Source organism: Cnephaeus nilssonii (genome assembly GCF_951640355.1).
Source record: "Cnephaeus nilssonii genome assembly, chromosome: 5".
Lineage (NCBI taxonomy): Eukaryota > Metazoa > Chordata > Mammalia > Chiroptera > Vespertilionidae > Cnephaeus > Cnephaeus nilssonii.
This window is the reverse complement of record NC_137076.1, coordinates 108,372,683-108,398,207: the sequence shown is the minus strand read 5'-3', so window position 1 is coordinate 108,398,207 and position 25,525 is coordinate 108,372,683. Positions and strand designations below refer to the sequence as shown.

Genomic DNA, 25,525 nt, shown 5'->3' with positions numbered 1-25,525 from the left:
GCATCTCCCTGTGCCTGAGGTACAAGCTAAACGGCCCCAGGCCTGCATGTGAGGGAAACAGCCTCTATAGCGGGGCGGCCCCGCTGGAACACGCCCCGGAGGATAAAGGGGACACCTAGCTGTATCTGTGCACAGGCCACCCTGGCAGAGCTCCTACAACCCTGGGGACACCTCATAGCCGCCCCTTTCACCCAAATGTGAGGCTGTGCAACCGGGCGGGGGGGGGGGGGCGGGGGGGGCAGGCAGCTCCAGGTGCTGAGGGGCTGGCACTCCCAGCTCTGCCCCCACCTACAGGGAGAGAGGAGCTGGAGGCTGAGTCCATCACCACCAGCCAGTGGCTTAACCAAGCAGCGGACCTCACAGAACCTCACAGAACCGGAGGGCGGGGCTCTGAGCAGGCGGGCACCTGCCCCACCCCTGCCCAGCGCCTCCTGCCCGAGCTCTGGCTGCAGCCTTCAACCTTCCCAGTAAACCAGCCACCAAAAGTCAGCACTTCCTGAGCTCTCGGAGTCGCTTAGCAAATTATTAAATGGGGGGACGAGGGAACCCCCGAACCTGTCGGCAGACAGAACTGCGGGTCACCTGGGGACCCGACGCTTGTGACTGGAGTCTAAGGGGGCAGCCCCTGCGCCTGCGGGGTCTGCGCTGACTCGGGAGTTAGTGCGAGAACCGAAGGGAACAGCTGGGTGTCAGAGGCGAGAAGAACACGGCGCGGGGGTGACAGGAGGAGAGCGCCACCCCAGGCCCGGGCAACCGCGCAGCTGCTGCCTCCGGACTTCCTGTCGGGAAGGACATAAACCTCCCTGCTGGGCTGCAGCTGTTCACAGACACAGGCCTGGCTGCTCTGTGGTCTCCGTGGACCTTCCCTGAGTGCACAGGCCACACACACACACAGACACCTGACCCCGGGGCCCAGCTCCGCACCAAGGGGTCACTCAGAGCCCACGCTCCTGATCCCGCACAGTCTTGCACAGAGCCCGTGCCCAGGGAGCCAGCCCACAGGGGGGTCAGCCCACCGGGGAGCCAGCCCATCGGGTGGTCAGCCCAGCAGGGAGCCAGCCCATCGGGTGGTCAGCCCACTGGGGAGCCAGCCCAGCGGGGAGCCAGCCCAGCGGGTGGTCAGCCCAGCGGGGAGCTGGCCCACAGGGGAGCCAGCCCAGCGGGTGGTCAGCCCACAGGGGAGCCAGCCCAGCGGTGACTGGCATGGTGATGGATGACAGCGCCGCCCCACTTCAGCTGAGTCGGGCAGACACGAGGCACCGTGCACCCAGCTCCCGCTCACTCAGGCCAAAGCCAACTGGACAGTGAGGCGTGCACAGCTGTCCCTGCCAGGCCAGGGCCCTCGCTCACCGACCGCGCCCAAGCCGGCGCCCAGGCCTACCTGCTGGTGATGGAGCCATTCCTGTCCTTCAGGGCCAGCTCCCGCTGCTGCAGCTCCACGATGAACCGGGAGAGGTCTTCCGGGGACCTGCGGGTGAGAACACACTCAGCACCGGGTCCCAGGAGGGGACTGGTGTGCCAGCAGCGATGACTCCACCCGGGATGCGTTCCATCCTGGGCGCTCCCCCACCTGGCCTCTAATCACGGCCTGCCTCTGCCCGCGTCACCTCGGGTGAGTGACTTCACTTCGCCTGTAAGAACAGGGCCAGTGTGCGGAGGACATCCAACGAGGTCCAAAGCGCAGAAGCACGCCGGCCCCGGCCCGGAGGAGGCGCTCACTGCCCCCCCCCCCCCCCACGGCCCCTCCTCAGAGCCCACGCCAGCACAGCAGCTGCAGCAGCAACACAGAAGCCCCTGGGCTGGGCTCTAACCTTCACGGCGGCAGGTTAGTTACCGCAGGTAATGCCCGCAGCAGCCCTGTTGTTTATTGTTTACAAACGTGGACACAGACTCAAACGTTTCAAACTCCACTCTGCTTGAGCACCGAACCTCAACTCTAAGCCCATCCTCTAACAATAAGACATTTAAAAAGAGAAGAAAATGAAACAAACCAGCAGGTGCGGCCGTGTCCTGTCCTGTCCTGCCGCAGCCGTCGTCCCCGCAGAACCACCTCAAGTCTGCGCTCCACACCCGCCCGCTCTACTCTGCTCGTGTGTTTGTGCCCAGGGCCTGCGCCTTCCTCCACCCGACACTTCCCTCCGCGGCTTCTCCCACTGTTCACGTCTCCACAGGGAACAGAATCCTGGTGGGGTGAGCGCTGTCACTCATCACTGAGGGCCCAGGCTAAGGGCCGCCTGCCCGCTCTCCCAGGCCTGCTGCTCTGCGTGGTGCTGAGCGGGCCGGGAGCGTGCCAGGGCGAGGGCATGTCCCTGCGTCCCCTCGCCCCTTCGGAGGTTTCCCTAGAAGCCAGCTGCGCTGATTCTGAGCCGTGTGCTGCTCGGCAGCCTGCTGCCTCTGCTGGCAGGAATCCTGGCAGGTGGACGGGGGTCAGGAGCCGGGGTGGACGGGGTGCGGGGTGGAGTGCTCATTTACTATCCGAGGGTTTTCCGAGTCTCGGACACTGACAGGCCTGGCCAAGAGCAGGTCAGGGGGATGCACCTGTGAGGCCGCAGTGAGGCTGGGGGCCGTGAGCCTGAACGCCCGCCCCCTCGGCTCACAAGCCAGTTTGGCTCCTTGGCAACCTCCCATCTTGAGGGACTGGCAGGCTGTTTCGTGTCCTGTGCTGACGTGGGCCTTTCCCGTGTCCCCTAGGCCCTGTGAGCTGCAGCCCAGCCTCCTAAAGGCTGGTCCTCGGCCTGGAAGCCTGCGCTGTGACGTGCTGTTCCCAAGGCCAGCATCCCTGCCCGGGTGCAGCCCCGCGTCAGGCCTCTCTGCCGAGGCCTCCTGGGCCTGGCGATGGATGTGCGCACTTGGCACAGGCCCTCAGCGTCTGCGGGCGGGGTCTGCTTCGACCCTCCCAGCTCAGCCTTGGTCCCCCCTCTGCGGTGGACGCGCCCCTCACATCCTGGGAGCTGGCCGCTGTGTCCACGTGCACCCCCGCCCTCTGCTCACTGCTCCAGTCCCGAGCTCCTGGCTGAAGTTGTGTTCGGAGCTGTTAGCCAGATGCCCTTTTGAATGTTGAAAGCGTTCAAAAGATCAGCTTTTCCAGTGAGTGAGGGAGCAGGGAGAGGAAATTATGGCATTTGTCTGAAAGGCTCTGCAAGCTTTATTTAGCTCCCACGGTTCAAAGAGCGCCTCTTGTTAATCAGGAGAAGACTCGGCCTCCCGGGGGGCACCGGGCTTAATTGGAACCCAGGCTGTTTGAAGTCCCTTTAATCCTGCGGGCTGGGAGGAAGAATGTGAAGGCAGCAGCTGCAGATCTGAAGTTCCCTCATTCTATCTGCATGTGTCTGGGGACCCATGTAATTCGTTTGCCTGAGACAGGGAGGCCGGGCGGCTGGCGGCTGGACCATGGTGAGGCCTGGGCTTCATTAGGCTGGAGCGGGAGGCCGTCCCTGCTCCGCGGCATTGGGTCCCTGCACGGGCGGTGGGGCCGGCTGCAGATGGCGGCCAGGATTTGGTTTGCTGGCGCCGACGTCCGCATGCAGATTCTACACGCAGGAGAGCTGTGGCTGCGCGGCCTGTGCCCGTAGCGGCCCTGACGGCCCCGGTGTGGGCTCCGGGACCTCCTCTCCCACGAGGACTGCGCAGTTCTCCAGTCACAGGCCGCACTGGCCGGAGTTGTCACTGGTCACTGTCACAGGCTCATCTTTCTCAACGGACCTGTGGGCCTGCCTGCAGCCAGAGAGCCAGGCCCTGCTGCTGGGCCTAGCCTGACCGCAGAGGGTGTGCAGCAGCCGCCAGCCCGGCCTCCCCTCCTCAGGGGTGGGGTTCACTGCCCCACAGGGCCCCTGGTCCCCTCCCGTCCTTTTCCCTCCCTGCCCTCCAGTACTGCCTCGCCCTCGCGTCCTGCAGAGACTGAGAGAAGCCTGCCAACGCCTGGATGCAGGCTGTTCTCGTTTTAAAGACGTGAAGTGTCTTATACACAGGTGTCTTCAGAGAATACATACAGCCCGTGTCCCCCAGTCCCATGCTGAGAAGGACGGTTCCTTTGAACACCGCGGGCCTTCCCCAGCACCAGCCCGTGCTCCCGACCTCAAAGCCAAGCGCCACACCGTTCATCGTGCACTTCGCCAGCGGTGAGGCCGCTCGCACAGCCCCGCCCCCAGGAGCTGCTGTGCCATCGGAAACGGGTCTGTTTCTGCCAGTTTCACACGTTACTGTAATTAAATAATCTATTAAATGGTACACAAGCTGATGAAAAATAAACTGGGAAGAAAGCCGTGTTTCTGTGAGAACAAAGTTGAAGGCTCTGGAACGTCTCAAAGGAAAATCGCCCCCAAATTTCTGCTGAAGAAAGCAAGTGACCGTAAAAGTTTCCGAGGGAAGGCTGTAACATTTAGGAGGACGGAGGTGTCCGTTTTAAAGAAACAGCTAAAATCATGGGCAGGTTTTGTGGCTTATGCAGAAAATATAGATGAAACTCAAGTTAGTGGACTCCTAGGACTTTGCAGCTTGGGAACGATTATGTATTTGTAATATTTTAAGTTCAAATGTTTGATGTATAAACATCTTATTTTCCACTTTAGCAAACTTTTAGGATCAGTAACATTCTTGATTATTTTACCTAGGAAACGTTTTACTAATGTATTTTTGCTCCACTTGTAATGCAAATTATTCACATTGTATTTCATAGCTAAACATTTAGGAGTGATATATGATTGTGTTACTGTAAACGGCTCTAGTTATATATTCATGAATTAACTCATCATGGAGTAATTGTTTACTTTTTAGAAATTTTTTGTATAGTATTTCATTCTGCACTAAAGTTTATAATGCTAAGCTTTAAAAAATCATTTTCTGAACAGCTATTCCATCTCCTCGGTACAAACGTTAACGCTCTTATGAAAGGTACAGTGGCAATCTCCTGCCCTCTCCCGCCGGAAGCCCGGTTTTGTCTTGTGCACTCTGGACATTTTTCACACATATAAACCGTAGCTATGCTTACTCATTTTCCCTTTCTTTTTAGAAATGGTGGCATCGTACACTCATTTATGTTTCTTTTTCATTTGGCAATGCATTTTGCATACCTTTCTATATAAACATATGAAAAGATTCTTTGGCCCGGCTGGTGTGGCTCAGTGGGTGAGCACTGACATACGAACCTGGAGGTCACGGTTCGATTCCCAGTCAGGGCACATGCCTGGGTTAAGGGCTCGATCCCCAGTGGGGGGTGAGGCAGCCAATAGATGATTCTCTCTCATCATTGATGTTAGTCTCTCTCTCCCTCTCCCTTCCTCTCTGAAATCAATAACAATATATTAAAAAATAAAAAGTTTCTTTGTGCCTTTCCCTTTATTTCATTTTATTTAATTCAACTTTATTTTTAAATTATCTTTATTGTTGAAAGTATGACAGATGTCCCCGTTGTTTGTGGGTTTTGTTTTCCCCACTGACCCCCTCCACCCCGCACCTGCCCCTCCCAGGCCTCACCACTACTGTCTGTGTCCATGGGTGATGCATTCATGCACATAAGTTAGTCACTCCCCTCCCACCTCCCCCAGACCCCGCCTACCCTCTGAAATTCCTCGGTCCAGAGACATATTTTAAACAGACCCCACTGCACGCCTAGAGTGTCATTTAACCAGCAAGGCGGACCTTGAAACCCAGCGGTCTGAGCTCAAACATCGGTAGAATCGAGTTGGACAGATACTGTTTTGTTCCTTCAGTTAGCATTTACTGAGAGCCTACTTTCGTGCCAGACACTATTGTAGGTCCATGGCCAGTGGAAAACGGACCAAAATAAGCAGCACCTGCTGCGATGGAACTTGCATCGCAGTGAAGCGAAGGCCACAGGTGAGTCCAGATAAAAGGCAGAGCCTCTGGGACGGGTCCGCCGTGAAGGAAAACCGTGCAGGGCAGAGTGCCAGCGTCGGGGGTGCCGTCTGAAGTAGGTGCTGGGCAGGCCGGTGACAGAGCCTGGAAGAGCTGGCGAGGGAGCAGCCACGCAGAGGCCTGGGGAGGAGCCCCCGGGAGGCGGGCAGTGGAGGACCTGCACTGGGGGTTGGGGGGGGAATGGCCGCTGCAGCCGCTGGGGGCCTCGGCTCTGGTGGCCCTTGGCCGTTGCTTGGTGCTGTGTGGGGGATGCTCTGGGAGGCCTGGCAGGAGCATGCGCTCTGAGTGACGCTGTAAAGTGGTCACTGGTGCCAAGGGGTCGGGTGACCAGAAGACGCCCGGCCCGGCCCAGCGGGAAGGGAGCATTTCAGAGGGATGGCGCATCAGCCACCTCTCTCTTCATCGGAGCCGGCCCCTTCCCCTCACTGTTCCATTGTTACATTTCAAGCTCTTCGCTTCAGAGGAAAGTAGAGAGCGGTGAGCAGAGTCTGGCTCTCCCCGGATGACCGCTCCCAGCTGCGGGCTGATCGGTACCTCAGGGCAAGTCTCTCATTTCTAAATCGGTATCACATGCTCCTGCCTGCTCTCCAGACTCCCGGAAGGCTCTATGCGGAGGGAAAGCAGCCATCTCGGTCAGAGACGCTGTGTGTGTCTGTCTGCAGATGCCGCTCCACGGGCCCCTCCACTGTCCCAGGTCTGCCCAGACGGGCCCGCCACACTTCCCACCGCCCCGGCAGCAGCGTGCCCTCCCACGTGTTGGCTGGTACCCCGCCAGGGAGCTGGAGCGGTGCAGATGGGGACGTGCAAAGATGTGTACTTGTTTCTTTGCTTGTTTGTTAATCCTCACCTGGCGATATTTTTCTATTTTCTGAGAGTGTGGGAGGAGGGAAGAGAGAGACAGAGAGACAGAGAGAGAGAGAGAGAGAGAGAGAGAGAGAGAGAGAGAGAGAGAGAGAGAGAGAGAAATCAATGTGAGAGAGACACATCAACTGGTGCCTCCTGCATGAGCTCTGATCGGGGCTGGGATCAAACCTGCAACCCAGGTGCATGTCCTTGACCAGGAATTGAACCCTCCACCCTTTGGTACTCAGGCCAATGCTCTAACCACCGAGGGCTGTTTGCTTGTTTAAATAAGCTCTGCCCACAGGCTTAGTAACAGTTTACATGCCCCTGACTAACACAGAAGAACACAAAACAACTTAAATCTCTGTAAAATGTTTCAGAAAAAAACATGACTTGGCTTGAAAGGATTTACTTATTTTGGCTTAGTTATTTTTCCACCAGTGTTTTTAACTCCCCGATGTTGGAAAACTTTATGGAGCTCTGGGAAGAATGGGAACTGGCGCCCAGCCACATGGCTCAGTGGTTGAGTGTTGTCCTATGAACCAGGAGGTCATGGTTCAATTTCCGGTCAGGGCATATGCCCAGATTGCAGGTTCTATTCCCAGTAGGGGTGCGTGCAGGAGGCAACCAATTAGTGTTTGTCTCTCTCTCTCTCTCATTAAATCAGTAAAAACATATCCTTGGGTGAGGATTAAAGGGGAAAATAGGACATCAGAGAGTCAGTGGCTATGGTTAACTTATTAGCACTGTTCATTTTCACACGTGAGAAGTCAGGAGAGGTTTCATAAAACGAACTCAGCTGACGAGGAAATCCGGTTGTTTCTGTGGGGTCCAAACAAAGACACAGAGGCAGCCTGGCCAGCATGGCTCAGTGGTTGAGTGTCGACCTATGAACCAGGAGGTCACGGTTCAATTCCTGGTCAGGGTACATGCCCAGATTGTGGGCTCAATCCCCAGTGGGGGGCATGCAGAAGGCAGCCAATCAATGATTCTCTCTCATAATTGATGTTTCTATCTCCCTCTCCCTCTCCCTTCCTCTCTGAAATTAATCAATCTATATATATAAAAGACTAATATGCTAAGTGTCCAACTGTCTGACCTGTCACTATGATGCACACTGACCACCAGGGGGCAGACGCTCAACAATGAGCTGCCATGATGCGCACTGGCCATTTACAAAGAAACGGCACCACGGACCTGGCGTCCACAAAGCAGCACTCGGCTTCCCCCAAGTGGGACACAGGCCCTGCCACTATCCCAGAGCGACAGCCCACCAAATCACAGCCGACGCTGCTGAGACCCCATGGCGCAAAATGCGGCCCCCAGCCCAGCTCGGAAACAGTGGGCGCCAGGTAATGATGTCACGCAGCAACGCCCAGCTTCCTCTCCCTAGCGACAGGCCATCCTATATAATAAAAGGCTAATATGCAAATTGTCCCTCAGGAGTTCGACCAGGAGTTCTACTGCTTATTATGACATGCACTGACCACCAGGGGGCGGCGCGGAACAAAGGAAGGCCCCAGCCAGCAGCGGGGAAAGGAAGGCCCCAATCGGCCCTGATTGCCGGCCAGGCCTAGGGACCCTACTCGTGCACAAATCTTGCACCAGGCCTCTAGTTTAACAATAAACGGCACTACAGACCTGGTACCCACAAACCAAAAACACTCGGCTTCCCCCAAGTGGGACACAGGCCCCGCCACCACCCCAGAGCGACAGCCCACCAAATCACAGCCGATGCTGCTGAGACCCCGTGGCACAAAATGCGGCCCCCAGCCCAGCCCAGCCCGGAAATGGTCACTGTGGGTGCCAGGTAATGACATCACGGAGCAACGCCCGGCTTCCTCTCCCTAGTGACTAGCCTCCTTGGAGTTTCTTCAGCCCAGGAACATGACTTGCTTTATAGCCAGGTGCAAACATTTCACACTTTAACCAAATGTATGTGAAGTGTTTCTCATCTCTCATCTCATTTGATCTGGACTAGATAGATAGGAGACTTGGTGGAATCCTATTTTCTTTTCATTAGCTGGAAAACAGAGATTTAGGAAGTTGAGAAACTTGACCAGACTGCACAGAAGAAAGAAATGGTGGACCTTGAAAATGACTTCAGGTTTTCTCACTACACAGAATATAGTCAAACACTGCTGCAGTTAAATATTTTACCCTTTGTTCTCCCTGCGTGATCTACAATAATAATTGCTTCGTGTTGATATTTCCTGCTGTGTTGCTGACAATTGCCTAAAAGAGAAGTTGGGGTGCTTCACTGGGCTGGAAAAAGTTTAGCTGCATCAGAAAGCAGGTCTGTCCCATATATAATTAACCTTTTGCACTCGGATGTCAAGTGTGACTCGACAAGGTTAGCATTACAATAAAGGAATCGAGAAAAAAGCAAGCGAGTGCAAAGGGTTAAGCAAGTTTGTCCTATATCTATAAGAGGCTAAGTTGACTCACATATGCACGATACACATAAAGCTCTCACTGGCGCCAATCGCACGTGTTTCGATCTGTCATTGTCGATCGTGAATTTGGTTGACACTTCTGTTATAGAGAAAGGGCGGAGAGCAAAGTTAAAATATTTTTCTAATTTCCTTTCAATGTGCACAAATCTGTGCACCGGGCCACTAGTATATATATAAAAGAGTGAGTTTGTTTCTACTTTTAACGATACCAATATGATCCAGCATTAGGATAAAGGTAGCTATTAATTATAAATCCACCTTTGGGACCGAAAGGGGAGGCCCCAGAGGCTACAATCATTATCCCCCTCCCATCCTCCTCCTCAAAGGTAAGCGCCTGCACGACAGGGAGAAGGGCGGGCAGCCACGTACCCTCGAAAGGCCGTCGCCCGTGTGAGCTGGCAGAGGGCACAGGCGGAGGAGAGTGAGGCTGAGCTCAGACTCCGTGGGAGCTGACCCTCCGAGGAACAGTCTCAGACAATCTGCCTACGGAGGGAAAGAAAGCCGCGTCCCTCCCACCTGCCACGCCCCAAGGAAACGACAGGAAAGGATGCCATTAATACATTTACTTCAACTTTCTTTTCAATGGTGCTGAAAAGCATATGCAAATCCAGCAGTAATTAGGTTTAAAAATTCCATTTCATGGAATAATCAGACTTCAAAAAACTCAATTTTAGTTTTAATCAGATTTTAACAAGGATATTAAGTCCATGTCGTTTAGAAAGGGGGAAACTGTGAATTTAACACAAAATGTATTCAAGCTTAGCCCTGGGAGATAATTAAATAAAGCTAATTGGCAAGGGTTGTCAGGAAATGGAAGTCTCCACACCGTGACGGGATCTGAGGGAGACCAGCACAGCCCTCTGTACAACCACACAGGCTCCGCTCCTGGCGAGGAGCGAGTGGACACGGGACAGAGTCAGGCCGCCCGGGCAGCGGGAGGAGGGCGCTGGGAAGCGGCAGGGCTCACCCCCTCAGGAGGGGCTGCAGACCAGCAGGAAGGGAACAAGGCTGACCAAGATGGCTCGTCTCCACTCCTGCACGGCAGCTGGCAGCTCCCACCCCAGCTTCCTCAGTGGCTCAGCCATGGTGTGGGGGGGTAGACGCGGTGCCCCCAGCCCAGCTCTGGTGGCCGCCCCTCCTGGAAAGACATCTTCCCCCCAGAAGGAGCCCCAGCCCGCCCCTCAGCACCTGAGCCGTGACGACACTCTTGCTCGCTGTGCTGCCTTCCACTCGGGTCTGCCACGCAGTGATCGCTCAACAAACGCCTGTTCAGTGCAACAGATGGGACTGCAACACCTGTTTCTGGGAACTCGGCCACCAGAACGGAGGCAAGACTGAAAGGAGCGTCTCTCAGCCCTGGGAGCCAATCGGCAAGGGCCTCCGCCTTCTGCATTCTTCACTCAAGAGGAAGTCGCCTTGCCCTAACCGGTGTGGCTCAGTGGATCGAGAGTGTGGAGCTCTGGGAAGAATGGGAACTGGTGCCCAGCCACATGGCTCAGTGGTTGAGTGTTGTGCTATGAACCAGGAGGTCATGGTTCAATTTCCAGTCAGGGCATATGCCCAGATTGTCGGCCTGCGGACTCAAGGGTCCCGGGTTCGATCCGGTCAAGGGCATGTACCTTGGTTTGCGGGCACATACCCAATAGGGGGTGTGCAGGAGGCAGCTGATCGATGTTTCTCTCTCATCAATGTTTCTAACTATCCCTCTCCCTTCCTCTCTGTAAAACTCCAATAAAATATATTTTTTTTAAAAAGAAGAAGAAGTTGCCTTCAGGGGCCCCCAGGCCCACAGAGAGACTGACTGTACAGTGCAACCCCCGCTCAACAGGTGCTGAATCCGGGACTCGGACACCCAGTCAAGCACTCGGTTCCATTCCACTCACTACCCTCAAGCACGGTCGCATCCTGTGCGCAGATGCTCCCAAACCAGACACAGGGAAGACAGCGACGCCAGGATCCTGTGTTTGCAGAAGCCACTGGGAAAGGAGGCGGCGCGGCTCTGAGTTGGGTGGCCAGCCCTATACCCTGAAGCAGCGGTCACACCCACTTTCAGATATCAAGGGTGACAGGGACACGGCCGCACCCCTCACCGTCTGTGGCACCTTCCCGACAGGGTCACCAAGGGTCCTGCTTGCCCTGGGCACGCCCAGTGTCATCAGGGAGAGTGCCCACCTGGCCAAAAGGGAGGCCGCCCCCGTCCATGCGACATGCACAGAGACCTCATGGCCACAAGGCCCTAGCTCTTACTGCCTGACTCTCTAGGAAAAACTGGCCAGCCTTCCCCCAACAGCCATCCCAGGTGCCCACTGTAAGTGAAAAACAAATCTCGCCTGCTCAATGGCTAAAACAAGAGAGTACGCTGTCTGTTACCAAAAGTCCTTGTATCCTAAGACTCCTACTGGGCCATCTAGGACACTGCAGCTAAGCTCTAATCCCATATGAGAGAGGAATAGGCTAATTATCCATTATGCCATGAGGCGTAATGACGGGATCACGGATCTGCAGGAGGGTGGGGCAGCGAACTACAAGCAGGCGGCAGAAAGCTACAGGAGGGGGCAGGGCAGCAAGCTATGAGGGGGGGCAAAGAGGGAGGGAGGAGCTACAGGAGGGCGGGGCAGCAGGCAGAGAGCTACAGGAGGGCAGCAGCGAGCTACTGGCGCACGGATTCGTGCGCAGGGCTACTAGTAAACAATAATAATGCCCACAGCGAAACACCAGTAATAGTTACCAGTGACTCTTCTCAATTTAGTAAAAACAAATCTAATTTTCCCATAGAAGTTAGTTCAACTTAAGGAGCCTTCTCTCAAACCAGCAAGTGACAACTTACCTATTGCAAAAGATGAGCGAGGCTGCATTTTGTAACTACAATCCTAATAAGAGAAAAGATACGCCGAGACCTAACTGCAGTGAACTCAAGCAACACAGGAAGAGCAGGCACCAGGACGAGCACATGGGAGACAGAAAGCTGTGTCTAACCATCCTCCACCTGGACTCCACCCACTGTCGGTTCAAGGCGGGCAGCAGCCAGCGCCCACCCCACTGCGGAGGACTGTTGGTGCCACGAAACTGGAAAGTAGTTTCACGTAATAAAGAATCTACACTAATAAGAGAGAAAGATGCAAATTGACCGTACCTTTGTGACGCCCACCAGCCAATCAGGAGTATGCAAATTAACCCAACAAATATGATGGGTTAATTTGCATACACAGGCGCTGAGCGGCCAGATGCTTGCGTCATCGCCATGGCAACAATGCAGGCGTTCCGCACCACCCCAGCCGCTCCGGGCCTCTGGGCAGCGTGGGAAGGTGGAAAGGCGGCTCCAGGCCAGAGCAAAGGCGGTGCCGGCAGCCAGGGGAAGGAAGGCCCATTCTTGCACGAATCTTCGTGCATTGGGCCTCTAGTTAATTGATAATCTTCTAACTCGGCCTCCTCCACAAACGAGACAGTATTGGGGTGCCGCCTCAGAAGTTAAAACACCTTCCTCTCCCTGATAATTACTGTCCCGTGCTGCCGCAGAGCCTCCCCCATGAAGAGCAAGTCTGAGCTGCAGAAGGTGCCCAGCCCGAGCAAAGGCAGGTCAGCCCGCAGGCTCCAGGCCCTCCCTGCGAGTTCAGCTGGGAGCCATCAGGTCTTAAAGAGCTGCCGTCAGCGGATGGGCTTCCTGCCCGCATGTGCCTCGTGCTGCTGGGCTAAGTGGATAGGCAGCTCCCTGTCAGAAGCCTGTGAGTGCCAGCAGCAGACTGACCTGCTCACAGAGACGCAGGACCCAGCTGCATGGCACCATGCGGCCGGCCAGATGGATGGAGCTTATGGAGGGCAGAGCCCACCATGTGCCAGGACCAGCCCAGCAACCCGACAAGGGCGCCACAAACTGGCTGGACGACCTTGGCATCTCTGGTCCCTCCTCTGCCACGTGGAGGCACCTCCCTGCTTCACCCCCAGAGCTGGGAGGCAGAGCGAGTGAGACACCGGCTGAATGGGCCGGGGAGTTCTCGAGCAGTCAGCCCTCCAGGGCGACCGCAGCCGGGAAAGGGGTGTCCTGTCGGCCAGTGAAGGCCTCGTCAGAGCAGGGACTGTCCTACAACAAACCCTGCAGCCTCTCGGCAGCCACGCTGTCCAGAACGGAGAAAGGCTGGCCGTCTGCCCACCGTCATTATTCACATCCAGCAGAAACACAACCAAGGTTTGTCTCCCAGTGGGATGCTCCCGGAAAAGGCCACGGCAAGGCTGTCCCCGCGCGGTGAGGTCAGAGGCTGCGCTCTGTGACTCCACAGCCCCAGAGCCAGCCCCGGTCTGGCAGATGGCCAGTCCGCAGATAAATGTGCAAAAAATAAATACGTGATCGATGTTTCCCCAAATCACAGTCCTTCAGGAGAGGGCGGGGGTCAGGGGGGAGCAGGCACTCGCCTACAGAGGACAGGGAAGGACAGACTGGAAAGAGCCTGGCCTTGACCTGACACCTTCCCAGCTGCAGGCTTCCAGCAGTGAGAGCCACCCCCTCGTCCACTCTGACCAGCCTGCAGCTTGACGGAAACTCCCAACCCCAGGCTCTGGGCACTGCCCGAGCCTAACGGGCACCTTCGTCTCGGGGGGGAACACTCCCCGACCCGCGCTGCAGGCTCAGAAACCCGCAGCGTGTCGGAAAGCACGCAGACCCAGCAGGTGTGGCCTAGCCAAGGTCCCAGGCCCTCTCAGCGAGTTCGGGGAGGACAGAGGCCCACCAATGGGTGTGCCCACCTGTCACCTCAGGATGCAGCCCCATCCTCAGCGTGACCCAGAACACCGTCAGGATCTGCTCCCTGCCCCTTCTCCACGCTCACCCACCACGCACTCTGGCGAGCACCCTGAGGACTACAGGACATCTCCCAGCACACCCACTCCCTCCCGCTTGTGTTTGCACAAGCCACTTCCTCTGCTGCAACATGCCCCCAGCCTCAGGCCAGAACCAGCTGTTCCGGGGCCGGGCCCAACACGAGGGCCTGGGAGTGCTCAGAACAGCCCTGCCAACCTGCAGCTGCATCCTGCGAGGACAACACACAGAAAGGCATTTCAGCTGGAGTTGGGAGGCCTGCAGGGGGCGCTCTCCTGCCCACCACTCATGGACAACTGCCCAAACAGGAAGATGCTTCTACTCTTCTACTACCCTCGCCCGGCAACCACTCCGCCAATGAAAAGCCACTGCACTTCCAACTCCGTGTCCTCCACTGGACTCTCCGTCTTCAGATGCCTCTGCACTGGCCTTTCCGCTGGCCCGGAACATTGCTCCCTCTGTCTCTGGACTTGCAGTTTAGTGGCCTTACACCATCAGCCGCATGTTCCAAATTGCAACTGTTTGTTGTTCCTGAATAAACCCACTTTCCTGGAACAATAGGTGGCTCTTCATTTGTTTAGTCAACACTCCCCAGCACCCAGCACATGCCTGACCCCGTAAAGCTCAGGAATGTCCGGAAACTCCCAACCCCAGGCTCTGGGCACTGCCCGAGCCTAACGGGCACCTTCGTCTCGGGGGGAACACTCCCCGACCCGCGCTGCAGGCTCAGAAACCCACAGCGTGTCGGAAAGCACGCAGACAAAGGAGCCATCAGGGGGAGGTGCGGGAGCCACGGAAGCAGGCCGGCCGGGCGTCAGGCCCACGGCTTCTCCCCTGCCCCTCCGCCTCTTCCCAGCAGGAGGCTCAGGGCTCTGTTCAGTAAAACGCAGCAGCACCGGCCTGTAGCTGCCACGGAAGGCGGTGACCAGAAGCAATGACCACGTAGGAATGCTGGCTCCTCGCCCCACCAGAGGCCAGCATCGGACGGACGTGCACCTCCACCACCACCTGTTTCAAGAAGTGCTTTCTCCACCAGCCCAGCCGCTCCCACGCCGCCGACGCCTTCTTGGCCCCGCTCCCAGGTCACTGAGCACGGACCTGAGAGCCAAGGGTTTTGTTTTCGCATCTCGTCCCGTCGGTCGCAGACCAGGGGAGTTGCCAGTCCTGCTCGTGTCAGGGGCCCCAGGTGGCCCCAGCCCCGCCCACTCTCCCCAGCTTCCGGCGGGGTCTGCTGGGCTCCGAGGGAGGACTGTGCTCCCTCCCAGGCAGGGGCCCAAGGCAGGGAGGCTGTGCTGGACGACTGCACGTCCCTGGAGGCACAGGTGCCCCCAGACACCCCTGCCGCCCCTCAGTGAGGTGAGGATCGCCTCCTGCTGGCAAAGCTGACCAGGCTGTCCGCAGGCCTCGCAGATACACACATGCAAACATGCAGACACACGTGCAAACACGCACATGCCAGCGCCTTGGAAATCCTCCTCATTTAAAAGAACCCTGAGAGCTGCAGGCGGAAGCTGTGGTCAGTGCTTTCAAGGTCTCAGAGGACACTGATGCCGGTGTTGGCCAGAAACAGAACCCACTCGGTCTGTCTCCCTCTCCAGTTCCAGAGCCCGTCTTCATGAAGGTCCCTGCCACAGCCCACTCCGGGCAAGGGAGCAGCCTCCTCCCGAGCAGGGCTCATTGGCTCTCTGTGGCCCATCCAGGCACCTCTCCCTTCAAAGACACAGGTAAGTGCCCTGGCCCGTTGCTCAGTGGTTAGAGCATTGGCCTGCAGACTGAAGGGTCCCAGGTTCAATTCCAGGCAAGAGCACATACCTCAGTTGCAGACTCAATCCCCAGCCGCAGTTGATGTGTCTCTCTCACATCAATGTTTCTCTCTCTGTCTCTCCCGCTCCCTTTCACTGTCTCTAAAAATCAATGGAAAAATATGCCCGTGTGAGGATTAACAACAACAGAAAAGACACAGGTAAGGGACAGAACAGGCAGGAAGGCTTCCATCCAGACTAAACACAGGCGGACCCTAAGAACGTCCATGGCCTTCTCCCAGGAAGCGCGGGGCTGCTGGGTGTTCCAAAGCAGACTCATTCGTAGCTGGTCAGCTACTTCAACCTTCACCGAGGAGGGGAGACCTCCCGGCACGGCCCCAGGGCCGCCTGGGCTTCTCCCGGCCTGCCCCGGGCCGCTGTCTTGTCCTGGGTGCTCATCCTCTCCTCGCCCCACCCCATGGGCTCAGCAGAAACCTCCCCTCTTCACCACGTAACGCTCCCTTCAGATTTCAGCCCAAGATGCCCCCTGCGGGACGCCTGCCCTGCTGCGGTCAGAGACATGACAGTCGGACTGTCTCCTGTCTGAATGCTGACAACCAGCTAACAACAGAGAAGCCGGGGCATCAGCAGGAAGACCAGAAGGGCGGGCGGGCTCACAAGGACCCAGAAGGTAAAGCACTTCTCCCTCCCCTCCGCCTCCCCGTCTAAAGAAAACCAGCCAAGACCAATTAAAGGGACCGAGATGCTGACAGCTCCCGCTTCCCACGCCCCGACAGCTCCCGTATGGATGGGCAGGACGAGGGTGACGAGCCGCCACAGCGACTGGGTAATGAAGGGTCCAGTGGTCAATGAGCTCCTCGCAGGAGGAATGGTGCACTCCCCTCGCTGTCCTCCTAATTGGCCTCACACATCAGGGAAACGCGTTCCCAAGACTTGTCGCCTGGCCAGCCTACAAGTGCTTTTGGGAAACGTCCAGGTCAGCACTGTCGGCTGCAGCCTCCGCTCCAGGTGACGGTCAGCAGTTTGGAGGCGGGGGAGCAGGCAGGCTTCAGAGCCAGCAAAACCCACCTGCCTCCCAGCCGCCCTGCCCCGCACCCTCAGCAGCCCTCCAGCCCATCAAGCTGGACTCACTGACAGGTACGATCACGCCCTTCTGGCCTGACTGAAACCAGGCCAGACTCGGCACAAAGGGACAGAGTGTCCCTGCCACGAGCCCGCCGGCTCCTCTAGGAAATGAGAGGCTTGTTGGCAGAGGGACTCCACCCGCAGCCCGTGCTCCCTGACAAGGCCCTCGCCAAAACCAAGTGCTCAGCCTGCTTCCTAACAGCCCCAGCACGAGCCCTGCCCGCACTCCCGGTGGCTTCGCTGAGCCTCTGCCTCTGGGACCTGTGAGAGCGCACTGCCCAGAGCAGGTGGCACCCACATGATGGAAATGGGAGGAGCACGCTCCCGGGGCCATTAGCACCAGCTCCATTTCAAAGGCAGGTCTCTTCTGAGTAAAAATTCTACGTCTAAGAATTTACCCAACCTACCCAGCACTGCTTAGTGGAGAACTAACACCCACCGGAAACCACCGACATGGCCGACAGGGGGCCTGAGGGGCCGCAGGGCTCACCCACACTGCAGAGCGCTTGCCAACATAACCGTCCAGCCACGGGTGCAGCTGCCAAAACCTGGGGGAGACTAAGGGCATGCGGGGTGCAGGGCAGCATTACAGTGTGAGCCCACCTAAGGGGGTGCATAACGCTTGCAGGTGCACCCACATTCTAGAAAGATGCACCAGAATGTACCAGCATTGCCTACAAGGCTGCACGGGGTGAGAGCAGTCTGCCCTGGCTGCCAACCTCGGGGGGCACCTCTCAGTCCCATTCTCCACGAAGGGCACCCCAGGCACCACTAGAGCATGTGACAGCGCCAGGGAGCTGTGACACAGGCCCGCTGTGAGGCGAGATGGGGGACGAAGACCACGCCACTTCTCCTCTCCGCCGGCACTCGCTCCGCTGTCTCTATCAACCACAGGAAATGGCTGCCCTCTGAGCCCCCGCCACTGGCTCCAAGTCCCCGAGTCCAGGCGAGCTGGCAGAGCCTGGGCCGCCCGTGGGCCTTGGACAAGCTCAGGGGATGGGCTCCTTCCCAGAGTGAAGGCTTTAAGCAGCACCCAGTCCGGCCGGGTGCTCAGTGGTTACGTGTCGACCTATGGCCAGGGAGCTGGGCAGCAGCAGTGCTCCCCGCGGGCTGCGTGCTCCCGGGACGACGGTGCCGAGCACCTCTCCTCTCCTCACTCGCCGTTCCCATCGTTCCTCTCGTAAACGTCTTCGTCCGTCTCTTGCCCATGGCTTACATCTGGTCCTCCTACGGATGGGAAAGGCGCCTGCGATCACACCACGCAGACGAGGCTTCCGCCACGCACACCTGGGAAGGTTTTCTCCGGCCCGCAGCTTGCCTTTTCTTCTGAAGTCTTTTGAGAGCAAAGGCTTTAAATGTTGGTGAACTCTACCGTCGCCGTTTTTCCATTGGTGGTTCGTGTTTTGGGGTTCTAGGAACTCTGGTTTGCACCCTGAAGTCTGCGCCGGAGGGAGTGCCTCGGCCGTCGCCCTGGCCCAGCACCGGGTGTTGAAAAGTCTCCCACCGAATTACCACCTCGCCTTCCCCAGATTCAATCACCTCCACCCTCGTGGGTGTTCCTGAACACCGTTCCACTGAGCGCAGGTCTCTCCGCACCGGGACTGCGCGGTCGTGAGGAACGCAGTCCGGTGTGTCCTGAAACCAGCCACAGTGAGCCCTGTACCTGTTCTTTTTCGGAACGCTGCAGCCATTCCCGTTCCGGCTCATTTCTATGGAAGTTTCAGAATCGGTTCGTCGATTTCTGTCAAAAAGCCTGCTGGGACTTAACTGGGGGGCACGTGTGGAGCAATTTCAGCAAACTGACCTCCTGACAGCGCTGGGTGTCCAGCCCACGAAATCAATGCCTCCCTCCATTTATTTTACCGCTAGGTTATCTGTAATTTCTCTCAGCAACCGCTTCCAGTTGTCAGTGTACAGATCTTACACAGACTGTGTTCACTCATCCCTGAGGATTTCGTGTTTCTGGTGTAAACGGGATGGACTTCCACATGCTGGCTGCCAGGACACAGAAACTAAATCAATGTATGTGTACTTCCTCGGGTCCTGTGACCCTGCTAAGTTCACGTCTTCAGTGGCTTTTTATCGATTCTGTGGGACTTCCTGCATCAAAACCTCGTCACCTCCAAGCAAAGACAGGCTTCTCTCTTCCTCTGCCAGCGGGTCCCCTGCCCGCTCCCCTTCCCATGGCGGCCCTGCTCGGGCCCCACCTCACACAGAAGCACGGACGCCGCGCCCAGCTCGCCTGGAAGCATCTGCCCCACCAGCACCTCAGGCTGCCGTTTAGATGCTGCTTCTGCACCCACTGAGATGGCTGGGGGTCCCCTCCTTCCACGACAGGGTGAGTGCATTAACTCCCGAGGACAAGCACCTCACTCCGGGTGAACTGTCCTCCATTTTGCCCACCAGCCTCTCGGTTACTTCTTTCCCCAGTGCCCCAAGCATCCTGCCTAGGTTGGCACAGACACGTCGAAGGGTGCCTCCTGGTGCCCACCTTCATCCAGTGCCTTCAAATCATTCCCCCAACAGACCACACTGCCCAGAGGCGCGGCCCAGCCTTCACAGTCCACACCCCGTCCCCTCCGCACACCGCCCTCCGCACTGCTGCCAAGGAATGGCGCAGGCCCCTTCACAGTCCTGGGATGGAACAGCCAGGACCAGACTCGCCTCCCTCCTCCCCATCAGAGCCCGCCTGACGCGGCCTGTGCCCATTCCCTCACACCCACGGCTCTGAGGCAAAGATGAGGCCCACCCTGCCTGGGCCCCGGCCAGGTGCTGGAGACAGGTGTCGGCATCCCCATGGTGGACAAGCTGCTCTGGCAGATGCGGGGTTCCCCTTCAGGTCAACAGTGGTTACCCACCAGCCAACGCGTCCCCCAGTACCTCTGGGCTCCTTGGGATGTAAGAAATCCCAAAGTGGGAGGAGAGTGACCACTGTCCTGCCCTCCTGAGCCCATTTCTTCGTGGACGCCTTGGGGATTTGGGCTCGCCAGGTGATCTCTGTCCCGACATGCGGCCACAGAGCCCCTGCAAACCCAGGAGAGGGGCGGTCCCGTCCAGAGGCGCTCCACGCAGAGAAGGCTCACTCCGAACGTGGGCTCCCAGACCCCAGGAGTGAAGGAACGTCAAGTGGCTGGTCAAGAACAGAGCAGGTGGCCCTGAGGAGTGGCTCGGTGGGTTGGGCATCATCCCGTGCACCAACAGGTCACCGGTTTGATTCCCGGTCAGGGCACATACCCGAGATGCGGGTTCGATCCCCCGTCAGGTAGGGTGCAGGAGGCAACGGATCAGTGTTTCTCTCTCTAAAATCAATGAAAACATATTAAAAACATAAAAAGAACAGAGCAGGTGGGACAGTCAACAGTGACCGGGTGGCCACCCAAAGGCAGGCAGGACTGTCAGACCGCAGACCACCGCCACTCCCGCACAACCAAACCTGGTTTTGGCAGGAAGTCGCCTGGGGGCCGGCAGTGGGCCAGGAGGAGCCGCAGGCCTAAACTCAGGGCAGCTCCAGGGCTGGGCAGCTCCTGAGGTCACTGGGAGCCGGAATCACGGGGGCGGGGGAGGGGGCGCCACCTAGTGGTGACAGCTCTCAAAAACCCACAGAAGCACTGGACACCGACCAGAGCCTGGGCTCATGACATGCCCCAAATGAGTGGTCTCGGTCCCAAAATAATGACAGACAGCACCTTCACCTAAAAGCTAAACAGATTCAAGCCCAGCAGGCCGAGCCGAAATGCCCTCCAGCCCCTCGAATCCCTGCTTCGGGGCGTCTCCCAAACCCCAACTTGCTGCCGGCAGAGCCGCTGATCATGCTTCAGGGTAGTGGGTCCTGAACTGGCATGCAAAGTCGTGTCTACACGCGCACATGCAAACGTGTGTTGTCGTGAGGAGAAAGTCTGTGACGTCATCAAACTCTCAGAGACCCATGAGCCCTGCTGGGAACCCAATGTTCTAGAAAAGCCTTTCCATTTACGGATGGGGGAGCAGAGGCACAGAGACCACCCCACACACGGGGGCCAAGCCGGGGCCAGACAGACATCCACCCACCTTTGCAGGCTCTGAGCAGCCCTCCGCATCTCTGCGCACTGAACCCCGCAAGGGTGACAAGAGGCGACCAGCTGAGACCCAGTCGTGGCAGACGCCCCCCCCCCCCCCCTCCAGGTGGCATCACCCTCAGCACACACCTCCCAGACAGTGCCGTCCCCCCTCGGACACCCTCCTGCAGGGACCCCGCCTGCAGAGGGCTCGGCGTGTCCCTGTCCTGCATCCCGCTGCCATCTCCCCCTCCACACTCAGTGCTCCCTGCTCAGCATCTCTAAGTGCCAAAAAGCAGCAAAAGATGGCCAGCCCCTCTTCACGGTGTTCAAGGTCACCCCAAGACTCAAGTCCAGCGCGTGGACAGGCTGACCGCTGGGCCGAGGTTCAGCCCAGGAGTCTGCATTTGTGCCACACTCCCAGGTGGTTCTGGTGACGGCATCCTCTCAGCATGGCTCTGAGACCACTGCCTGCTACACGACACACGGACCCACTCAAGTGGAGCACGCACTGCGGAGGCGAAGGCCTGCCCCCGATGCCCAGTGGGGACAGGAAAGGTGAGGAGCAGAGGTCCCCAAGGGGCCCCAGAGGTGGCCCCAGACACAACCAACCACAGAGCACGGGAGAGAGCACCGGGCCTCGCCGCGGGGAGGATCTCCTGCCTCCCAGCAGGCAGCCTCCCAGGTGCAGGCAGTTCTAAGTCACCGTCTTAAACCCCAGGAGCGCCACGAGCAAGCACTGCATTCCCTTCCCAGCGACGGGAAAATGGCCGAGGGAGCACGGAGCGGCTGCCCTTCCCTCCTGGCCATGGAGCCCCGGGCCACGGCCTGTGGGCCGGACTGACGCTGCGGCTGAGGCCCACTGGGCGCTCAGCAGCTGGTGTCACCCGCCGCCGGGGCCTCTGATCTCCTGCACAAGAGAGAAGTCACGGAGGTTTCTCTCCTGACGAGTGTGCCTGAGGCAGGCGGGGAGCTTTCGGGTGAGTTAATAAGCCCGGAGAACAGGAGGAAGCATGAGACACGTGGGCCCTGCTGGGCCGCCCTCTGTGAGTCTGAGTTCTGCAGGTGGAGTTCAAGAGGAAACAGCAGCCCCGTCTGTCCTCTGACTCAGAGACGAAAGGAAAATGAGGAGGACCTGTGAGGCGTGGACAGCTGGAGCCCGTCATGCCAGCGGGAGCAGCTGCGGGCTGAGAGCAGCGATCCCCGCGCAATCACAGGCAGCTCTCTAACAGGGCTCCCCCCTCGGCCAGGCTCCAGGAGACACTGGGAAACTAAGGCCTCAGAACCGTGCAGCAGGTGCACAGCACGAGGCTCCCTAACACCACAGACCCTACCCGGGCACCAGGACTAATCCAGATGACGAGCTTTCTGCCCTGCCCCCCCGCCGCCGCCAGAAGGGGGCAGCGAGGCAGACAGGCTGCTGAGGCGGTGGTCTGGGGGTGCCAGGGGCCCGGGCAGCAGCAATGCTGGAGAAAGACGGGCAGTGCCCCTGAAGACAGCTGGGGTAAAGATGCCCGTCCTGCCCGTCCTCCCCACCAGAGGACCAGGCCCAGCTCGGCCCCTCAGGTCTGTGCCCGGGAGGGCCGCCCGACAGCCCCAGCAGCTGCCACTCTGCCTCCTGCCGCACTTGCTGGATGGTCCATCAGACAAGGAGGGGAAACCGCTGCAAGGGCCTGACTAGGACAACCACCCTGTCACCGTGTTTTCCTTTTCACCCTAAACACAGCCCACTGCCCCTCATCACGAGCACCTAATAGGAATGCGCTCCCCAGAAACAATCACTTCCTCAGTCCGTACAAGAGAAAGTCCTTCAATCCAGCCCAACAATGCAGCCAAACACCTGCCACTCCCGGCTGCGCGTACGCAGACTTGTTTCCAGCCTAAACCCTTTACTGCGCACTCGGGATCGCACGCTGTGAGCTTGCTGGTTCTCTCAGCAGGACCCGGGTGGGGGCCAGGGTGAGAGGGGGACTAAAGCGCAGCACGTGAGGGCAGGTGCCGAGGGCAGACGTCACACCATGGCCGCGGTGAGCAGCCTGGCCAGCTAAGCCACCTTTGGGCAGGAAGAGCTGGGCCAGCCCACCCCGGTGTCCAGCCCTGCCCACCTCGTTCCCACGTGAGGGTGCTACGAAGACCGGGCAGGGAGGGGCACCGACTTCCTGAGCTGCCCGAGGAAGAAGCTCCCAGCAGCGCTGCCAGGGCCTCTGCTGGAGAGGGGTGGGAGGCTGGGCCCATCTGCCAAAGGCGCTAACTGCACCGAGAAGGGGACACCGGCGCCAGCCCCCTCCGCCTACCTGATGCTCAAGCCCGTGCTCTGGTCCAGTCTCTCCCAGCTCTGCAGCTTCGCCAGCAGCCTCTGAAAAGACACGGAGGGTAGAACCCAGAGCACCGCGCCCCCACCATCTGCTTTGCAAGGGCTTCACAGCCCTCCTGCTCTCCCTTCACCCCCACGCCCCACCTACTGTCTCCCACCCACCGTGCGCCCACTGATTTCCACACCAACTGTCACCCCACGAAGCCGACAGTGATGCTGCAGGCTAAGTCTCCCTCCTTTAGAGCGGGGTGGAACGTCCGCCCGAGGCCGCCGCGCTGGGTCTGCCCTGCCACGGCAACCGTAGGCGGGACTCAAAGTTCAGTAAGTCTGGGAGCTTTTCAGACCAACGTGATTTCTAAGTTGGTCAGTAGATGTGGCCGCGAGTGATGTGATAAACACCCAATGGCCCTTGGCAGAGGAAAGGGTCCCGTCCCCCCCCCCCCCCCCCCGAGGACCCTGCCCTCGGCCCGAGCTAAAGCAGAAACGCGCCACCTCTGCTCCAGAGCAGACGGGCTGCTTCCCAATCCCTGAGGCTCCACTGCACGCCTCACCTCGCTCCTTCCCGCTCCCACACGTCCTGTCAGAGCCCGGCGGTGAGAGGACGGGGCCGGGGAACAGCCTGCTGGTGGTCCTGCAGTTGGCTGAGCCCACAAGGCCCTGCTGCCTCACTCCACCTTCCAGGGGCTCTCAGGACCCCCAGCCATAGGGCAGACGAACTAAGCCCTAGAACCAAACCCTCCCCTGACGTGGCGGCCAGGCCCCACGGCCCCACAGGAGAGCCAGCCCTGAGAACAGGAGGTGGTGGACCTCCCCTGCCCAGCACGCCCACAGGCTGGCTTGCCCTGTGTTTCACACAGCTGCTCCTCCCGAATGTAACCAATGTGAGGGCAGACCCAGGCCTCTGACCTGCCACCTGCACCTGGAGCCAAGCACAGGGCTCTGAATGCATTCACTCCATCACTCAAGTATCCCCTGAGCCCCTACTAGTGCCAGGCATGGCTTGGCTAGCACTTTCAGCCCTACAACCAACACGGTTATTGCTCATCATATAGGTGAACAGAGAGGTTAAGTAACTTGCCCAGGGTCACACAGCCAGCAAGCTCCCATGGCAGGTTTAAACTAGGCGTGTGATTCTAGAGCCAAAATCTTAACCAATTTCAAAATAAACTCTGTCCAGAGAAGAAACTGCTCAGCTCCAGGGCTGTCTTTTCAGGCTCAGTGCCTACAAGAGCCAGCATCTGAGAGGCGCTCTGCCCAGGCCCCGGGATGCCTCAGGCTGCCCTGGACCTCCTCTGGGCTCAGGGGTCGGGCCCAGCAGGACTCAGTGGTCTGGGACTCTGAGAGGGAGAGCTCCACACCATTCTCACCCGTCTGGAGACTGGGCAGCGGTGGCACGGTCTGTGCCGGCAAACCAGAGAGGTGGGGCGACAGAGTGCCGCCACGGGAAGCCATGCAGGACACAACGACCCGGGCCAGGAGCCGGAGGCCTAAGTTTTGGTCCAAACTCATGAGCACTGGACAACACAGAGAGTTTCTGGGAACCTCAGCCTCATCTGCCCACAGGACTGGCACGTTTTCAGCACCGACAACTTCCACTGTCTCACAAACGCCACCTGTGATCCCCACAGCGGACACAGGGAGAATACTCAGCACAGGTGCCCTTCATGTCCGGGAGTGGGAACAACGTTCCTTCCACGCCCCACACGCCAACGACGTTCCTTCCACGTCCCACACGCCAACGACGTTCCTTCCACGCCCCACACGCCGACGTTCCTTCCACGCCCCACACGCCAACGACGTTCCTTCCACGTCCCACACGCCACAATGTTCCTTCCACGTCTCACACGCCACAACGTTCCTTTCAGACACCATCCGTGTCAGTGTTCCTATTACTACCGTGGCTTAGGACTGCACAGATGTACGACGTCAGAGCCCTGTGGTTCAGTAGTCTGAGCACAGGGGCCTCACTAGGCTAAAATCAAGGTGGCAGCAGGAGGCTCTAAGGGAAGAATCCACTTCTCCTTTTCCAGCTCCCAGAGGTGCCCACAGTCCTGGGCTCATGGCCCCTTCCTCCATCTTCAGTGCCACCAGCAGTGGCAGGTGAAATCCTGACGATCGCACCACCTCCTCAGCCTCCTCTTGCCCGCCAAGTCCCTGTGGCCACACTGGCCAGCTGATCAGCACCCTCAGTCCCCTCTGCCACCTGTGAGAACAGACTTGCCATTCTGGGGTCAGGATAGGGCCGTCTTTGAGGCCAGCAGTCTGACCACCACACCAGCACAGCGGCCTCCCTTGTTGAGGTGAAA

The 25,525-nt window shown here is 58.3% G+C and overlaps 1 protein-coding gene across 3 annotated transcripts in view; it reads right to left on the bottom strand.

The window, feature by feature from the left end:
• Window positions 1-25,525, bottom strand: part of MAD1L1 (mitotic arrest deficient 1 like 1) — a 160,217-nt gene that overhangs the window by 116,017 nt on the left and 18,675 nt on the right. For all 3 annotated transcript variants that reach the window (XR_013813608.1, XM_079772904.1, XM_079772905.1), the window contains 2 exons: window positions 23,200-23,261; window positions 1,382-1,468 (listed from right to left, as the gene is read on the bottom strand). Coding sequence is in view for 2 of the 3 variants with exons in the window: in XM_079772904.1 (XP_079629030.1) it covers window positions 1,382-1,468; window positions 23,200-23,261 (149 nt within the window). In the remaining variant the exon portion in view is untranslated. The remainder of the gene's footprint in view (window positions 1-1,381; window positions 1,469-23,199; window positions 23,262-25,525) is intronic.